The sequence below is a fragment of the Anopheles cruzii genome, chromosome 2 (genome assembly GCF_943734635.1).
Source record: "Anopheles cruzii chromosome 2, idAnoCruzAS_RS32_06, whole genome shotgun sequence".
In the NCBI taxonomy this organism is placed as follows: domain Eukaryota; kingdom Metazoa; phylum Arthropoda; class Insecta; order Diptera; family Culicidae; genus Anopheles; species Anopheles cruzii.
The window spans coordinates 29,746,245-29,763,779 of NC_069144.1; the positions used below are offsets into that span (position 1 = coordinate 29,746,245).

Sequence of the window (17,535 nt, forward strand, 5' to 3'; positions counted from 1 at the left end):
AAGAGGCTACGAAATGGCCCCATTGCTACTCAAGTGCTCGTGGTGCGCGGATCGTTAATCCGTAAACTTAGACTACTTTGCTTTCCGGCGCCAGTGAATGTAAGCGCCATCATCAAGAGCATCGTGTGATCACCTGGTTACGCTGTAAACGGTCACTTGCTACCAGCAGGCATTACGGTCAGAGGGACAGTGGTGAAGCAACGTCAGTGGGCATCGATATGTTGCCGTCGAAGATTTCGATTATCGGACTAAGATATAAAAACTAAAATAAAACCCCTTTTTGGGGCGACCGTTTTTGGGGTTGCATTCTGAACGTTTAACCTCGTCCACCCGCTGACCAATATATCGACGGTATTTTTATCAGTGTTGTAGGATTAATCATTCGTCATTTTTCGATAACGTCATCGCGCGCGGCCAATATCGTTAGCTGCGGATCTTTTTTCGGTCGGGCAGGCGGGCTTGTCCGTTGCGGTGCGAATAGATAACGGTGCGCCATTTACCGTTCTCGGGCCTGTGATTTGCCGGAAAGCAGATAGTTCATCCATCGATTTGTGGCACACACCGTGCCAGTCAGTTGGCGGCAACCGTTTCTTGCGATACTGTAACGTGCTCCGGCCGTCTGTGCCGTCCAGGAGGATGGCTGTAGGAAAACTAATTGCGGCTGCAGCTGCAGCATTGCTGATTGCAGCAACTATCGAATCCTCTACTATCACCAGTAGTCATGTATTAGTTAACAGTAGACTTGAAATCAGTGTCGAGGTGAGTAGACGCGTGCAATGTTCAATCCATGGTGAAATATGCAAAATTTCGATGTTCACTTTTAGTCTCTGTTATCGGAAATCTGTGGTGTAAATTCGTCATTGCTTAGCATTTCGGTAAAATCGCTAAGCAGCGAGTTCAGCGATCGGACTGTCGAGCATCTGTGTGGTGAGCAGAAAACGACCTCGGTTTTGCTATGGATTCCAACCGGAAATTTCGGTGATCTTTCGGACACTGGATCGTCCAAGCGTTACCTGGGTAAGAGCATTGGCGATGAAGAGTTTGCCGAATATTGTAGCTACGATGTAACGACTAACAAGTGTGCCACGGTTAATGGCGGTGTGGTAAGTTGAAAGAAAGTACTGTGGAACGTAGAGACAACACAGGAGAGTAGTTTTGTAAAAAGCATTTCATTTTGATATTATCCACAGGACGGAGTGGTGTTACTGTTGGCAGAGAAATACCCCGAACGGTACGAGTTGCGCGATTTAGTATTTAAAAAGTGGACCAACACTACTCGACTCGGATCGCCCCTGCTGGCATACGCTACACTGAAAAACCGCGACGCCGCTTATCGATATGTGGATCAGGATATTTCTTATCTAGCCGATACGAGGGTCGAGTACATCCTTCCGGACATTGTGGCGCAGGGTGTGTCGCTGTCAGTTTATCGAGGAAAAACGGAGACATACAAATTGATCACTGGTGAAACCTACTACAGTCGCAATTTCAAGGTAAATTTTGATCACGTCACGTGTGAAGCTATCTTCTGGCTAGATGTAATTTAAGGGCCAGCAGATTGCCACCATATCTTCGTCCGATGTTCTACACGGTGTGATCAAAATGGCGGTTTTATTATACCAACTTCCTCTACGATGTGGAATCGGCGCATTACACAAACTATTATCACAATCATTGTTCAGCAATTCCTCGCTATCTTGCAGAATATCTGCTAATCTCAAAACCACCTTAATCGTGACTAGAACAGGTCGCGTGAAGTGCTTGATGCATCAGGTAAACACTGTGTTTACTAAACAATCGATTCGCACCCGCTTGGCTGTAAATCTTTTGAAAAGTAAATGAGTCGTAAATATGCCATTTTTATCCGCGGAACTGAGACAAGATTGCAGAGTAAATATAACGGAAAAAAGTGATCAAGGCCGATTTAATTTTCTGCTCAAACTCTTGCTTGAAAACTTTACAAAACTAATGCTTATGGTACTGTATCTTTTTTACCCACTGCAGACCGTAAATGCTATCCGGTACATGAGTCCTTACAGCACAATAAATATAACGGTCATGGGATCCGAAGGACGTGATTATCGCGAGTTCCGCGCCAAGCTGATTACAGTTTACTCTGATGAAGAGGGGTACGGTTGGTCTAAGTTACTTGCGGCGATAGACGGAGCGGTAAGTATCGTTACCTGGATCATTGTCAGTTGACTGTTAATTCTAACAAAACATTCTTCATTGGATTCTGTTATTTTACCCTCAGATGATTGAAACGAAGCTCACTGAAACGCACGTTGAGTATGCTCAGCCGGTAAACCTGTACGACACTCAGCCACCAGAAGCCGGGAACATGGTGGTCACCAACAGTGAGCCTCAACCAATTAAAGCGAAATCGGAAAATATTCACATACACATTAACGAATTTGACTTGGGGCAAGTGTATCCCGGATTTCGTAACTTCGCAATAGGCGCCGCTATTTTGGTTTTCTCCATACTAGGTATAGCACTCATCGACATCATACGGCGGACCGTGGCAAATCATCGTGCGAAACGGTTGCGTATAGGAAAGTACAGTCGAACGTAGCATAATTACAGTTCGCAAATTATTAAACACACCTTGCACGGTCTATTTAAAATTGTAGTGCGTTTCGCATTTTATTAGCATATTCACAAGTATTAGTGTATAGTTAATTTGTTTGTTCAAAGAGACACAGCGTGTATTTAAAATGAAATAAAACTATTTAAAATTGAATTTACTTCGTTCTGGCGATGTATGGTTTTTACCATTTTGTTGTAACAAATTTTCGCTAACCGGAGCACTACTTAGTGAGCGGTTGATATAGGCCTTTCCGTACCCAAGACAGTCCCGAAGAGGGAGGTGTCGTTACTTCGGCCACTTTGTTCTGTTTCATCGACTCTAGTATCGGTCCGTGTACTTCCGGGTTGAACCGATCGAAACAAATGTAATTTTTGTCCGGCTTTGGTGGAAGATCGTACAACTTAGATTGGCTCTCATCAATGCACTGTTCAACGCGCCGCATGAATTCGGCCCGATTGTCGTGCATCATTTCATACGCATCCCGATTGGCAACTTCTTCTGTTTGTATTGTGTGCTCTTCTAGGCTTTGAAAGACGAACTGTACAAATTTAAGGATCTGCCAGATGTAAGTTTCTCCGGCTCGCCATTTGGGAAAAGCATCCGACAAATCTAGCACACCGTCCGCAGAGCGAATTAGTGGATGAAAGACTTCACTTTGAAAAGTGATTACCTACGGTGGGCACAGAAACGTTGGAATGATACAATGAAACTTGTTGATTGTCGATGACTTACCGGAATCGCACTATCGTTGGGGAAAAGGTTTGGAAGCAAAACGCTGAATCGAAATACTCCTCCTTTGTACAGGCCACCACGCACGAATATGACCCCAAACCAAACTAAAATGATAGAGACTGTCTCAGCATGCTAAATCAACAGTCAACACGGAAGCCATCACTTACGGAAGGGATTGTCGTACGACGGAGTTACATAAACTCCGCCAAGATCTTCGCTTTGAAGACGCTCACTGCAAGTAATAAGTGTTCTCAATTAATGAATACAGTTCGGTTTTGTAATAGATAGTAGGTAGAACTCAAACTCACTATTCGGTTAAAATTTTGTACTCTTGTAGGACCGTCTCCAGCAGTTTATCCTCGGCGGCTAGGGTCATTGTTCTGCTGTAGTGGTATTCCTTGTTAAACTCGTTTATTATAGCTGATTAAAGCGTACGCGGATGGCTGTTTTGTACTATCGATGTTCCCGCTGCATTCGTTCACTCATGGTTAACGACTTATCATTGTTAAAACCTTCTATTGAGCTTAGAAAACATTTTTCCAGCTTGGTTGAAAACAAATTCCTCTTGTTTCTTCGAATATGACAGTCCTTTTTAGTGTGTTTTTAATTCAGCTGTCGTGTTTGACGTTATTGCTAGAAAGTCGCGTGGATGACATTTGAAACTTTGGCTGAGCATTTAACTAATTTTGTGATGCACCTTTTAATAAAATATTTAAGCGCCATGTTTTACTGGTAGCTAGAATGCCATCTATTTGTTTTTACCCATTAGTTGCATATTTTTGCAACTTGGTTGTGGCTTTCAAATGACAACAAAGTTACAGAAATGTCAGTCAAGTTGATTGCTCACCGTGCCATTTTCTTGTGTCGGCCAGCCGCACTTTCCTAGATTATTCCAACTAATTCGGCCCTGTACTAACGGTACCCGATTCACGGTTATTGTGATAAAAGGCTACTTCACGTGAAGAAGTAAACCACATTTAGTTGAGCGGTCATAAAAAAGTCGCGCACAATGCAGGCAAGTTGACAAAAAATGACCATTTATGGTGCTTAATCTGAGTAGCAGCCCCGAGAGTTTAATTCGATGACCCATTTAATCGAACGCAGGATCCCAACGAAGACACTGAGTGGAATGATGTTCTACGAGCTAAAGGAATCATACCTCAAAAAAAAGAAAAGGAAATCACCGAAGATGAGATCATTAACATGCTCGAGAGTACTATAGAGGAAAAGCAAAAGGGTAAAGACTTATCCAAGCTGGATCTCGATGAGCTAGACGAATTAGAGGACTCGGAAGACGAAGACGTGTTGCAGCAATATCGCTTGAAACGCTTGGCGGAAATGCAAGCGGCAGCTAGCCGAGCCCGTTTCGGAACGGTACGCGAAATATCTGGACAGGATTATGTTGACGAGGTAACGAAAGCCGGCGAGGGCATCTACGTAGTACTGCACCTGTACAGTCGAGGATTGCCATTGTGCGCGCTTATCAACCAACACCTCACGCAGCTGGCAATGAGTTTTCCGATGACCAAATTCGTTCGGGCGATTGCAACCACATGTATTGCCAACTATCCCGAGCGTAATGTCCCAACAATTTTCGTGTACTATGAGGGCCAGCTAAAGAAACAGTTTATCGGCCCGATCGAGCTTGGTGGACCGAATCTAACGTGCGACGAACTGGAGTACATGCTCGGACAGGCAAAGGCGATAGAGAGCAACATCAAGGAGGATCCGCGAGCATCGAAAAAAGTTAAAGATAAAATGTTTGCCGAGCTGTCGGACAATAACGACTGGTAGAGGAGACAGCATTTCAATATAACTTATCAACCAAATACAACTGAAGCTTATTACAGAAGAGACAATCGTTTCTTTGCACACTTTTTCAAAGCTGTCTATACGATTCAACTTTCATTTAGTTCGTTGTCATTGTGTTTGAAATATTACAGTTAAACGCACGCAGCACAGGACGACTTTAGTTATATTTTACAGTTCTTGTACCAACCTTCGCTCACAATTGTATTTTCTCTTTAACAATATGCCACTATAGTCAGTGTCCTTAACAAAATACCTTCTACCATCAGTTTTATTCGTGAGTGTGCTGCTGTGGCTTCAATATGCAGCACGGTTCACAGCTGTTTCACCAACTTCTCTCTCTTGCTGGCCAAAAGAACATTTTCTTCGAAACTTCTCGTCGTAATTTCATCTGTTCCCCCCTTCACGTGCTGCTGCATGTCGCAAAGCTGCACCCTCAGGGACATGCACGGCACACGTACAATGCCACCCCGTTCAACTTAACCTTCCCTATCGCTTACATACTTACACAGTAGCACACAAACACACATATATCGTTGGCCAAAACTTTGAAAGAGCATTCATTTTCCGTATCTTGCGTGTAAGGTTGCTTCCTAATTTGCCTCCAAAGGATACACATAACTCTACTCGACTACGGTTTTACAAGTACATTACCAATATTAAAAGAAAGTGTCTTTATCATTAATTCAGAAAGAAGAAACCTTACGTGTAAAATGGATTTAATCAAAGAAACATTCGTTTTTGGGGGTTTTTTTAGAAGAGAAACATAAGGCATAGAACATCGTATGAATAGGGAATTGAAGTGTTATAGTTTGCTATTGAATAAGGGGTTATTTCGATCGAAACATGGTTCTGAGAGGGAAAAGGCTAGTTTTCCGTAATTCACTTCGAACACTGTTGTAACCGACAACAGCTATGGCTTATTGAGATTAAGTTAAGTTGATCGATCGAACCGGAGAACGAAGTGCTGCAAGAGACACTAACATTTAATTTTGCATTAAAAACATGACCGTTGTGAATTCGTAGAACGCCCCTAACGGAAACGTATCCATTGATATTGATGCCAGAATGATAACTTCTCTTACGTCTCCCAAACCATAGAGTTCTCTCAACAATGCGTGCGCCACTTAGCTTTGAAATTTGTTGCATGTTTGAATAATCGACGTCTTTCGCACTGGTACCGATTCTGGAGTTGGTATCGCTTCACCAGTCGGAACTTTGTTGGCAAACACCTGCTTCACACCACCACCTTTCTGCTTTGCCATCTGGTAGTCACCGGAATCGAAATATTTTTGACCCTTCTGAAGGCGTTTCTGTAGAAATGCAGAATGACCTCCGAGACCGCGTGGTCCCCCCATACCGACGTTCGAGCCGTATTTGGCTTTCATTTTCTCTTCCTCTTGCTTCTCTAGGTCACTGACAGATTGTTGCTGTTCTTGTGGTGTCTGAAACGTATAAAAAAACCTTTGAAGTACATTCTCATACGTTTTAAAACGAAATCGAAACTTACTTCCTCCGCCTGCTGATCTTCAGCGACTTCCTCCAGGGTGGGCTGTTTTTCTGTGCTCTCTTCGGAACTCATGTTTGCGAAATCGAATGTGCAGTTAAGGAAATGTACTTGGTTCTAAAATTGAACAACAAAACGATACATTATTATGACGGCAACACAGAAACTTGACATATTTGCTTGTTGATACTATGTTGAAATTCGGCAAAACAAATTGTAAAGAACGCGGTGGTGATTACGGTTACGAAAAGTGTATCTATTCACGCTCAGTGTTCACTGTTGTAAAGCAATTTCTTTCCATTTGGCACAAGCCAAAAGATGGTTGGACTTTTCATCAAAAAAGAAAGTATTGTCAATCATAACATATTCACAACGCAAATTAAGGAATGGTCCTCTGGTAAAGGCTGTTGGAACATAGAAAAATCAATTGACTAATTGATCGATGTTTTCACAGTCGGCCTTATCGGATTTGATATGGTTTACAAGGATGTCTGAAGCAGGTTTTGGCCACTTTATTAAACAACATCGACCACCAAGCGAAAATTATTTTCCCAATTCTGACTTACTGCAAAACATCACTCAAATCGATTTGTAAAGAAATAGTTAACATTGTGTTGCTTGTATGCATGAAATTAGCGTTCGCGAACCTATCCAAGCTACTGCAGCGAAGCGACGCATGATGCAAATCAACGGCAAAGGCAATGGAGGTTGCAAACCATAGATGCCCACGGGGCCATAATCTTCCCCCGTAAAGTTATCTACTGTTAGTTCTTACTTTGATTTTGCGTTTGCGTCAATCGTACTGTATTCCGTGTCCGCAGCTATATTGATCTTCAGAAACACGGAGAATGTACAATATTCCGTCGCGAAACTTTTTTGCAATCACTCGTTCTTATTTCTCTTGGTTTGCGTTTTTGACGGCCTCGAACGGATTCCAAAATATGCTGTTAGTTTACAGTGTTGCCAGATGGGCGATTGAAACATTCTCACAGCAACTGCAATGTTTGAGCGTCGGTTTGTTGCGGTCACAGGCAATCTGTTTTAACCTTTTCTTTTGCCTTAAAATGTATAACTGAGAATAGGGCTTGAGAATTATAAATGTTTGATGGATTTAACATCAGTATAGCCGTTTTATTAATCTTAGATCATTTTCCATCATTTTCAGTTTGATGCTGTCAGACAGAAAAGCTGTCAGCAGTATAATTGAACGTAGATATAAACACAGGGTGATACTCCAGTGTGTACTGCATATTTAATTCATGTTTGCACCAAGTTGAAAACTACCGGGCCTTATTTGCTTTGTGCCATATTTTATTCATTTGGCGAAGTAGTCAATAAATAAATCGGTTCGTTGAGCTCTCGAATTATGAATTCTCAGCATCTGAAATTATGAAGTAAACGGTAAAGTTTCATTCGATCACCATAGCAACAGGAATACCATGATTGTCCGCATATGGACGATGTTTACTGGTTGTTATGCTAGCAAAAACAATGGCAGGGCTGAAAATTGGTACTGATACAGAAGATATGTTCTACGAAAATCTATCCTTAGGGCTGGCAAAAGTGTTGAGTAAGTACAGTGCCGTCACCAGCGATTTGGGTTTCATTAACTTTGGCTTGAATTGCAGACAACATTCCACGCATAACGAATGTGACGTTGGAGAAACGTTTACCATGCGAAAAGGCGCAAGTTACTGCATGGGAATCCAGACATAATGTGTATTTGCCAGAAGACATGAAACGGTTCTACCTTTCGACCGATGGATTCAATTTTTACTGGAGCTATCAATATTCACGTAAGAAATAGACTGCAACGTGCATAGAAGAGAACTCTGTCAGTACTAACTTAGAACGTTCGCTTTTCTTTAGCAAATGACACTCGCCGCGTGGGACACATACATTTTCCGCATCTTATACAGATCACCCTCGTACGAGACAATATCGACACTATACTCAGCGTCAGCCCTAACACAACCCTTACGGCGCCTCCGATCATACGCCAGTCGAACTATGTTGATCTTAGCTCAGGTCACTTGGACCATCTGAATCTTAACTCAAGGAGCAAAATTTTCGAGCTAAGCACCATAGCAAATCTAGCGAAAGTGTGTCTCGTCTATGAGACACCGGAAACATCAACACCGCACATTTTTCTTCTCGAAACCAACTCGCTACGATGGCAGTTCCTAGCTGAATCGTTTACCGAGTACCTTCGCATGAGCATCGCCCATCTCGGCTTGCCGTATTGGGAATTGTGCTTTTCAAGCTGTGGTCTGCCTGCCTGGACTGAGCAGCTGTTTTTGCTCTTGGCACCTCATTTGCTGGAGAAAAACGATTGCCGGAGATTAAAAAACATAGTTTGTGTTAATGAAAATCCACCGTTCAACGTACTGGATCCGGCCGTATTCCGGACGAAACTTCGCTGCTCGCGGCAGACACAGAAAATGCGATTGAACAACAACTAACAACTGCAGATCGTTTATTCATGCCAACTCGATACTCCATAGTTCTTGGTGAGATCTTACATTGGTTGTCATCTACACATTATCTAGTCGTAAATTTAAATGTACAAATTTTACAAGAACTTTTCACTATGCTTACTTAGGGTTTAAGTTCTGATCAGACCACTTACTGTTTTTGGCAAAGAGAGAGAGAGAGTGCCGATTTTTCCGTTAAGTTGATCGACCGATATGGCAGGTTCGGCGTACTTGTCTCATACTTTGTCTCACGATCGAGTTTCGGCGTCTTGAGAATTATGTTAAGGGTTGATCATTTCTTACGTTCTTTGTGTTGCGTGAACCTACCATACCGTGAATTTCTTGAGTTTGTGATTGTAGATAATGATGGCAGAAATCGTAAAAGAGAAATATCTCAGAGCTTGGCAAAAGTAGTGGCAAAACAGGGAGTTTGATGTTTCTTTGACCAAACACACTCCACTGTTCAGCTAATGCTAGGTAACTTCCCACACCGTTGACTCTAACGATTGTCTTGGGCGGTTCGGAACGTCTACATGTGCGTCAAGTCCATCACTAAGCCGACTAAGACGGCGTGCCCAACTGCCGCGCATACCTGTGAAAAGAGAACCGAGTTAATTTTGAACCCGTGTCTGAGCAACCGTTATCAACTCCTAACGTTAAACTTGGTTTTAATGACACCACATCTTTGATAATTCCGAGTGCCCTTTACCTTGCCTGCTATTGTTGCTTTGCTCCCGTAATGTGTGCAGAATTTCTTCGTAGTCCGTTTCGCGCGATTTCTTCAATCCGTGCTGATACTTTGCCTCTTTGGCTAGAAGTTGTTCGCGCTGCATCTGTGTTTTCACCTCGATTGGAATATCTGGAATTATGAACTGCATGATGCCGGTCAGGACGAACACGATGTGCTCGAAAATGACAACGAAAGCCAATCGTGCGGCAAACACGTGCCAATAGTGTGGACTCAGTCCGTACTGTTCACTGGCATCCGGCCCATTTCGATAGCCGCGATATTTACAGGTATCCGGATCCGATTCAGTTTTCGTACCCCATTCCTCTTTGTAGTCGGATGTATTGAAAGCTGGAAGTTTCAAACGATCGTCAACGAAGTTTCAAACCATGTACTTTTGCCTGTTATAATGCTATCCAAAGCACTTACTCGAAAGTGAATGTTCAATGTAACCGTGCAGAGAAAAATGAGGAGAGTAGACGTACTTGTAGACCATCCGCGGAATGAAGTCACTCGTATAGGCAATCACAAATGCCTGAATCAAAAATACGGTTTTAAATGCTTCAACAGTAACAATTCTCTTTCACATATGGCAGATAGAACCTTCAATTAGCGAATAACTTATGTTAAGCCAAGCAACCGACACTTACGTTTGATACGACAGCTGTGTAGGTTATGATCTTCAAAATTCCGTACCATGCACCAATGTCTTCAACGCGTTCTGCGAGCGGTCGCCTCGATTGTGTAACCATTTTGTACGCGTCCAGTCTGATTTCGGCAATGTTGTTGAGCAGAGCGAATAATGGCGCCAAAGGGAAAGCAGCGACGAACAACGTTACGAATCCGTACTGCACAACTAGAGAAGAGGAAAGATATAGTAGAATAAACTAATTTTAGATAAACACATCCTTGCGTAAAAGTTATTTAACCTACTCATTTCTAGGTATTCATCAAATAAGGCGAGTCTTCCCGGATCCTGCAGATGGTAGTCCTGCTCCCAAGCCATATGCAAATGGGTCTCGTCTTTCGTGAGCTGCTTGTGTTTCCGCTGGCGCCACCAGTTGTAGAATGCACTAAAAAAGAAAGCCCCATTGTATGATTAATGCAACATCCAGCTCGCTGGCAACAGGTCGCTAGCCACGTACGGGAAAAAATATTCCATGAAGTTGTTCCAACACTGCTTCCCCACCATAATAATGGCTAATTGAATACAGAGTTCACTGAGGCAGCCGGCCGGATCACAGATATCGCCCTTGAGTCGCAAGAATTCACTTTTGCGGGCTACATCGTCCCCGGGATAGTCGTAGAAGCGGCCCTTGAAGAACGCTATGTATATCAGGGAGCTATAGAAGTTCATAAATTCAAACACGAATATTTTCACGGTATACGAATCCTCATATTCCGTTTGCGTTCGTGGATTTTCCATGTTCGTCAGGTATAGGGCCAGCTTGTGGTAAATCTGTTTGAGCACGTTCACGATTATATCAAAACGGTAGTCAGGTTTAATGGTACGCTGAACTTACTCGTGTTAGAATCATGATTATGATAAGATTGATCAATGCAGCAGTCATGGTGGTAAACAGCTTTGAGTGTTTTCGAAAGAATGACCCTCCACCGCTGTAAATTACTGAGACCAGAGAAACGCGGTAAATGATGGTCCCGAGAACGGCACCCAGTACAATAGAAATCTGTCCAAATATGGTGTACAAAAAACATGTTGGCAACAGTTGCTTACGCGGAACAATTTAGTGCATTTACTACTCACCATAAACAGAACGGCACTAGAGGTCACCATAAACCGTAGGGCCCTGGTCCACGTGGGCATGTAGGGTTCTTTCTCGCGTGTAACGGGATTGGTGCGGAATGTTTTCACGGTTGTTTCGAACTCCGGTCTCATGTCCTCCTCGTTTTCGATGTTTTGCAAGTCCCATTCCCATACCAGCACGGATTGCTTGCGCTTCCACAGTTCCAGAAAGGTTGTGGCCCAGAACGACATAAATATGGCGAAGAACACGGTCGACGGATTGTCGAAGAGATAGGTCAGCTGGGCGAAGAAACATGAGTCGTGCAACTCCTGGTAGCTGCAGGCTTGATCGCACAACGGACACAAGACAATTTTACCCGGCCCGTTCAAGTCGCAGATTTCCTTCGTCGGAATGTTGTCGGTCGAATCCATCGACGCAAGACCGTAGAGAAAGCAGAACAACCCAACGATCGCCGGTGCGTATAGCATCTTCGTGTAGAACCCGAGCCAGCAGAAGTAGAGTCCAATCTTGTCGCCAAAGTACTTCCGAACGAGACACAGTGGTTGCTTTTTGTACCACTTGATGGGGCGGGCCCATTCGAGGTAGAGCAACCGACGATCGAACAGTGCTCCCGACGAGTGGTTCCTATCGTAGCGTCCCTCGTGCAACGGAAAGCAAGCCAGATATGTACCGTCGTTCAGTAGCCGCCTAATGCCCATGTTGTTCATCTTTTCCGTTTCATCGAAACGCGTCCTCATCAGAATCTGCATAACGACCAGACTGCGCTGTGCACTCGTGTAGGACGTGCAACGGTCTTTTACGATGAACTGCTCCTCGGGATTGCCGCTGGCTGTAGCCGAGTAGAACGAAGGTTCCTTTTCGATTCGCCCATGGTTGTACTCGGTGAGCGACACCAGTCGGTACCAGTAGCTCATGATCTTGTTCTGCTGACGGCGCAGAGCTGTTTCCTCTTCCTGGAAGCCAAGGGAAGCTTACCAAACTGTGCTACTGGCAATCAAAGACACTAACCTTCACGCTGATTGTGATGAACCGTTTTACGGGCAGCTTAAGGTTCATCACCTCCGCGTAGCGTGACTCCGTTCGCCAAGGTATGTGAATCTTCACAAAGTAGGTTTTACCGTCGAATGCTTGAGTTTTGTCTTCCAACTCGATTTCCAGTCCTTCCCGAACGAGGTTTTCGTGAAACAGTTTTCGCTGGTGGCGCTTTAGGGCTTCCTCTTCGGTCATCACGCCGTGGTCTTCCTCTTCGTAGCACAGGATCATGTCGATTTTTCGCCTACCGTCACGAAACATGAGCGACTCGGGGTCCAAACCCTTCACAAACCAATAGATAGCAAAACAGCATTGCCAAATTATCATAGTTGAGATTGCATAAAATTTCTAATGAAGAAGCTAGTGTATATTTGAGACTGTATATTTGCTTTATGAAACGCGTGAACTGTGTTTGCAGGTCCTATTCTCAGGATAAGGCCAACAAGAATTAGACCTGACTACAGCAAAGAGTGTTTCAGATGAGATGTTGGAGAAACGAAAACTACGTCAAACACAGAAAAGCAAAGGTCGCTAGAAGTATTTGAGGGTGGCCAAGCTCTTCAGGGAACACTTTTAGAACTTACAGATACCCGACGATCATTGTGAGGTACCAAACGCATTATATCGCGTAACTTGTAAAGCACTCATGAATATGTGATGGATGCAATTCACACGTACCACTGAGGGCTCATGCTGAGAAAGTCTATTTTTAGTGCCCACTTCCGTCAAATAACAAATGATTAACACTCTCATGCGTGGGCCATGAAGAAGTTTCGTGTATCATGCTCTGTTGTCGAAGCATAATCGGTTTAACCTTTTCGGCGAAGCACTATAAGACAATTAAAAATAGATCTCGAAGGAGAACCTTGTTTCGTGCACCTCGTTAATTATTGAATGCTCACAGAAACAACGTGCCAAAGAAAAACCATCCTTACACCCCACTGCATGTTCTATGGATAGTTTTACGTCTGTTGGCCCACCTCTTTGTCCTGCTGGCTCGAGCGGCGAGTATCCTGGGACCGATCGGAAGTTTTGCGTAGCTTCAGTATGTGGCGCAGGCTGGCTTTTCCGATGGAATTATTTTTTTCGCCCAAAGCATTACCACAGCCAGCCCCATCGGCAGTAGTTCCGGTTCCATCGTTCGTCGGGATGCTTGGCACACCCGACGCGCCAACCACGGTCATGGTGTCACGATCGGAACCTCCCAACCCGAGCAGTTTCGTCGATGAGCGGCGCCTTTCGTTGATGATGCTGGTTGTGCTCGAGTTAAAACTCTTATTGAACTCCGACACGATGTCCGGCGTGTCCATCGGCGTGCCGGGAATGTTTTCGTGGGCGCTGATCTTCGGTCCAAAAAGATTGCTGTAAAGATCGGGGCTGGATATGTAATTCGTTTGCGTTAATAAAACAAAACGCCGAACATCGTGTTGCCAATTGGGGTCAAATTCATCAGGGAGCTAAATTGGATAGTCCTGAATACCACGATTGAAGACAGAAACGCATTTCGATAAGTAAATCAACGTTGGGAGTAGAAAAAACTCAGAGCAAGCAGTGAGTAGATCAATATTTTTCGCATGCGAATCAGCAATCCGGAGGCTTGCATTTCAACCTAAATCCATTTAGAATTTAATCGCACCTCAGCAACACACCCGTACCTTATCCATTAAACTCACTGGTTTTAGAACTACTACTATTATTATTATTATATGGATGGTTTAGTAAAGGCTTATTTCATTGCGAATCTTTTGAAAAGAGAATTTAAAGGAGACATTCAGATATAACGAAACCACCTATCGACCACCAAGCCTACCTTCGACTGTGCTCTTCGCCGACGTGGGATACGATCACTTCTTCGCGCGATAGTCTATCCTCCGTCTGCAACCACTTCTCCACCGGTGTCTTCAACAATGGACTCTCCATGATGTCCTCGAGCGTTGGCAGCTTGTCACGGAATTCCGTATCTTTTGGACTGGCCGATACTGGGCCATCGTTCGCCGCCATCGGATAGCAACCGTTGGCATGGAGTTCCGTTCCGATAACTATCTCCACTGCCAGAGAAGGAGGAGCGACGGATCCCGGCGACGCCGTACTGTCTTGCGAAGGCGACGGTTCCATACGGGGCATGCTGCTTTTCTCCGGACCTGCGGCGGCCGTGCGAGCGCTGAAGTATTTCACCTTGCCGTGATTGACAACGTCACCAACACCCACTGCAGCCACATCGAAACCAGCGAAGTACTCGGTAGAGCCTCCGTGACCGTTGGTACGCTCAGACCCGGTTCTTTGGTCGTTATTAATAGACTTCAAATTGTCCGTGCTGTGTCGCATCAATGCTTGATGTTGCTGGCTTGTCTGTTTGCGGGGCGATAAGGAACAAGACACGGAACATTGCGTTCATCTATTCGTAAGCATTTGGAATTATAGCTATGTGTGCGCGCCCTACTCGTCACACCGCATAGAACGAACGGAACCCGTAATGGGCGCTACGATTTCTGCGCTTAGAAATCGATAGCAAAATCAAGGGGCTATATCAATCAGGGAGCGATATCTAATACAAAATATCTTCCACGTTGGTGCTTTCTGTCACTAGTAAACTAAAACTGGTGATCTTAAGTTTAGGGGACTAAGTTACAAATAAGGTAACATTGTTGTTTGGAATTAGAAGCCTTTCCTTAATTATGTAGGTACTATCACCGATAAATTTTACTCTACCAACTCATTTGCAAACTTTGTTGAATACGTTAATGGAATTTGTCGTTGCCTTGAGTTTTATTTTAGTTTTGAAATGTGTAAAAATTACACATTAAAAAGCGGTAGCAAGTTAAGTTTGGGATACTACATAGCTGTAGAACTGAATCATATCATTTCATAACAATCACCAAACTGTGTACTTTCACTTCTAAACGTTTTATATTTTTGTTAGTTTTCAATAAGATATTGACCAAGATCATGATAATGTGCACTGCTTTCAAGCATAATTTGTCGCTTTGGCATTCTGTTTCGGAATGATTCTTCTTGAATGAAATTTTTGGTGAAAATGGTTTTTAAATTTTATTCACTTTTGTATGCGAATGTTTCATCATCGCGCCAATGAGCAATCATTTCGACAATCTATTGAGATAATATTTACGATTGAAAAAGGCACCATATGCTGTGAATTAGAATAGGTAGCCTCAACCCCAGTTTTCCGCTTCGCCGCTTTTGTGGGCGGAAGAGAGCGTTTTATTTAAACGATGTGCAATAAACATGCATGGCTTAAATAAAACCTAGTTAGCGTTAATACAGCCTTTCGGTTTCGGTTTCAATTTCCAAATAAGCGTTAATTTTGTCTTGCTCCGTCAATCACGCAATCTTTACCGTTGATGTTGCCCGAGCCATGCTCAAAACCATGGGAACGATTGGAGCGAATGGAGAACGTCAATTAGAGGTTAGAGTAAAACGGCAAAAACGCGCGAGCTTCGTGCCGTGTAACTACTGTTGGTTTTTACAAAAACGAACCGCGGTTGTAATTGTATATAGGTAATTGCGTGCGTAATTGATGGATCGGACGACGTAACTATTATGGCCAGCATCGATTTCTTGAAGAATCTCGATTAGGACAAAGTGTAGCGCTTTTTTGGTTTCATGTTGTCTCCATGGCTGCCAGCGATGCCATCGTTTGGATTGAAAAGTTATGTTATTCGTAATCTAAAATGTTTAAGTACACGTTTTTTTGCTACCGATATTTTGCCAATAAATTCTACACTCTCATCGCATTGTTAGTGAAAATATAATACATACATACTGTAATACAATACTTCTGTAAGTACTGGAGAAGTAATAAAAGCACAAAACGTCCTACCGTGTAAGTAACGCTGTTATCATTGAATGATTGGGAAATTGTGCGTACACGCTTCAAATGATTAAGTTCCATCGCATGTTCGTTTTTTTCTAGCAACATCATTTGGAAGTGTTTTAAACTAAACTATGGAAACAGAAATTGCATTTAGAAACTGATGAATAGGTCCACATTAAGCTGATGGGATGTGGACATTCTACATTTAAAGCGGCCCAACTTTTTCGTTGCGATTCGAGCGCTCTCAATGACATTTGTGTCATTATTCAAGCTACATTAAAGAAATTAATCTTCAGTGTTCAGAACCACGGGAGAAAAGGAAGACAGAAACGCTTCAACACGGTTTCCCATCGTCTTACATCTCGCAGCATCATCGCACGAATCAACGTTTCCTTAGTCGAGCCACGGCTTGCCGGGGACACTGCATCAATCATCCATCTCTACATCATTACTTACATCGAGATGCTGGTAACATTTCTCCGAAACGGCACCCCCGCCGCCTTCAACTAGCGACGTTGGGTACTCGAATGCCGCGTCCTGGCGACCACAGACCTTTCCAACGGGACTCGAATGTATCGTCCTGAGCGGCGCATTCGATGGCCACCGATTGCCGCTGGCCAGCTCCTGCTCGTGTGCAACGCAGTTCGGTAGCAGCACCTCGAACGACCCGCCGTTCGGTTCGGCGGTCGAGCCACCCAAGCGGTTCCGGCCGTCCTGACCGTTAGGCTGGCTATTGCAAGCGCTGGCCATCCACGAAGTCTGTTCCACCGACGACGCTGGAAGGTGAGGTAACGATCGCCTCCTTCGAGTGTGCTGCGGTTGGTGGTGGTTCTGATCAGCTTGCGTGCTTCTACCGTTGCCAGCCCCAACACTCGTCGCTCTGTTGCTTCTTGCCGCAGGATCGGTTCTACAAACTACTGCTTCACTCCGTTCCGAAGGCTTCTTCATCGGTCGCACACTACCGACCGTTGTTGTGTCTTGTACTCAAAACTTTCGACAGGTCGCCATAACCAAACACCGAGTGTAATGTGGTTTTTCTTCCAACGATTAAAAATTCAACTTCAAA

The 17,535-nt window shown here is 43.9% G+C and overlaps 6 protein-coding genes across 6 annotated transcripts; 3 read left to right on the forward strand and 3 right to left on the reverse strand.

The window, feature by feature from the left end:
• The first annotated feature begins 636 nt into the window (after window positions 1–636).
• LOC128278821 (enolase-binding protein-like) lies at window positions 637–2,728 on the forward strand. Its single transcript, XM_053017548.1, has 5 exons — window positions 637–759; window positions 825–1,103; window positions 1,191–1,493; window positions 2,005–2,169; window positions 2,255–2,728. Exons 1-5 carry the CDS (start codon window positions 637–639, stop codon window positions 2,573–2,575), a joined length of 1,191 nt encoding a protein of 396 aa, XP_052873508.1. The 3' UTR covers window positions 2,576–2,728.
• On the reverse strand, window positions 2,525–3,898 carry LOC128277493 (protein crossbronx homolog). Its single transcript, XM_053015956.1, has 4 exons — window positions 3,631–3,898; window positions 3,490–3,554; window positions 3,323–3,426; window positions 2,525–3,260 (listed from the first exon to the last, which is right to left on the reverse strand). The coding sequence occupies exons 1-4, from the start codon at window positions 3,696–3,698 to the stop codon at window positions 2,811–2,813; spliced, it is 687 nt and encodes a 228-aa protein (XP_052871916.1). The 5' UTR covers window positions 3,699–3,898; the 3' UTR covers window positions 2,525–2,810.
• A 301-nt stretch (window positions 3,899–4,199) lies between these two features.
• LOC128269006 (viral IAP-associated factor homolog) lies at window positions 4,200–5,770 on the forward strand. The gene is made up of 2 exons (XM_053006335.1): window positions 4,200–4,337; window positions 4,427–5,770. Exons 1-2 carry the CDS (start codon window positions 4,332–4,334, stop codon window positions 5,114–5,116), a joined length of 696 nt encoding a protein of 231 aa, XP_052862295.1. The 5' UTR covers window positions 4,200–4,331; the 3' UTR covers window positions 5,117–5,770.
• Window positions 5,280–7,553, reverse strand: LOC128269007 (cAMP-regulated phosphoprotein 19). Its single transcript, XM_053006337.1, has 3 exons — window positions 7,414–7,553; window positions 6,642–6,755; window positions 5,280–6,576 (listed from the first exon to the last, which is right to left on the reverse strand). Exons 2-3 carry the CDS (start codon window positions 6,711–6,713, stop codon window positions 6,259–6,261), a joined length of 390 nt encoding a protein of 129 aa, XP_052862297.1. The 5' UTR covers window positions 6,714–6,755; window positions 7,414–7,553; the 3' UTR covers window positions 5,280–6,258.
• A 576-nt stretch (window positions 7,554–8,129) lies between these two features.
• On the forward strand, window positions 8,130–9,100 carry LOC128278822 (tubulin polyglutamylase complex subunit 2). Its single transcript, XM_053017549.1, has 3 exons — window positions 8,130–8,208; window positions 8,267–8,434; window positions 8,508–9,100. Exons 1-3 carry the CDS (start codon window positions 8,130–8,132, stop codon window positions 9,098–9,100), a joined length of 840 nt encoding a protein of 279 aa, XP_052873509.1.
• Window positions 9,101–9,518: 418 nt separating this feature from the next.
• Window positions 9,519–17,219, reverse strand: LOC128278823 (anoctamin-4). Its single transcript, XM_053017550.1, has 12 exons — window positions 16,926–17,219; window positions 14,448–14,986; window positions 13,618–13,999; window positions 12,614–12,919; window positions 11,605–12,558; window positions 11,363–11,527; window positions 10,985–11,298; window positions 10,773–10,912; window positions 10,490–10,695; window positions 10,269–10,374; window positions 9,822–10,190; window positions 9,519–9,704 (listed from the first exon to the last, which is right to left on the reverse strand). Exons 1-12 carry the CDS (start codon window positions 17,217–17,219, stop codon window positions 9,586–9,588), a joined length of 3,894 nt encoding a protein of 1,297 aa, XP_052873510.1. The 3' UTR covers window positions 9,519–9,585.
• Between the last annotated feature and the right edge of the window lie 316 nt (window positions 17,220–17,535).

Excerpts from the sequence above, each read along its gene's own strand:
- LOC128278821 (XM_053017548.1), top strand. The coding sequence starts at position 637 with ATGGCTGTAGGAAAACTAATTGCGGCTGCAGCTGCAGCATTGCTGATT. Across the intron at positions 760-824 it reads GACTTGAAATCAGTGTCGAG|TCTCTGTTATCGGAAATCTG; the intron begins GTGAGTAGACGC and ends GTTCACTTTTAG. Across the intron at positions 2,170-2,254 it reads TTGCGGCGATAGACGGAGCG|ATGATTGAAACGAAGCTCAC; the intron begins GTAAGTATCGTT and ends TTTTACCCTCAG.
- LOC128278822 (XM_053017549.1), top strand. The coding sequence starts at position 8,130 with ATGGCAGGGCTGAAAATTGGTACTGATACAGAAGATATGTTCTACGAA. Across the intron at positions 8,209-8,266 it reads AGGGCTGGCAAAAGTGTTGA|ACAACATTCCACGCATAACG; the intron begins GTAAGTACAGTG and ends CTTGAATTGCAG. Across the intron at positions 8,435-8,507 it reads CTGGAGCTATCAATATTCAC|CAAATGACACTCGCCGCGTG; the intron begins GTAAGAAATAGA and ends GCTTTTCTTTAG.
- LOC128278823 (XM_053017550.1), bottom strand. The coding sequence starts at position 17,219 with ATGGCCAGCGCTTGCAATAGCCAGCCTAACGGTCAGGACGGCCGGAAC. Across the intron at positions 14,987-16,925 it reads AATGTTACCAGCATCTCGAT|ACAAGCCAGCAACATCAAGC; the intron begins GTAAGTAATGAT and ends CCCCGCAAACAG. Across the intron at positions 12,559-12,613 it reads TCATCACAATCAGCGTGAAG|GAAGAGGAAACAGCTCTGCG; the intron begins GTTAGTGTCTTT and ends CTTGGCTTCCAG.
- LOC128277493 (XM_053015956.1), bottom strand. The coding sequence starts at position 3,698 with ATGACCCTAGCCGCCGAGGATAAACTGCTGGAGACGGTCCTACAAGAG. Across the intron at positions 3,427-3,489 it reads GTCGTACGACAATCCCTTCC|TTTGGTTTGGGGTCATATTC; the intron begins GTAAGTGATGGC and ends CTATCATTTTAG. Across the intron at positions 3,261-3,322 it reads CCAACGATAGTGCGATTCCG|GTAATCACTTTTCAAAGTGA; the intron begins GTAAGTCATCGA and ends TGCCCACCGTAG.
- LOC128269007 (XM_053006337.1), bottom strand. The coding sequence starts at position 6,713 with ATGAGTTCCGAAGAGAGCACAGAAAAACAGCCCACCCTGGAGGAAGTC. Across the intron at positions 6,577-6,641 it reads AAGATCAGCAGGCGGAGGAA|ACACCACAAGAACAGCAACA; the intron begins GTAAGTTTCGAT and ends TATACGTTTCAG.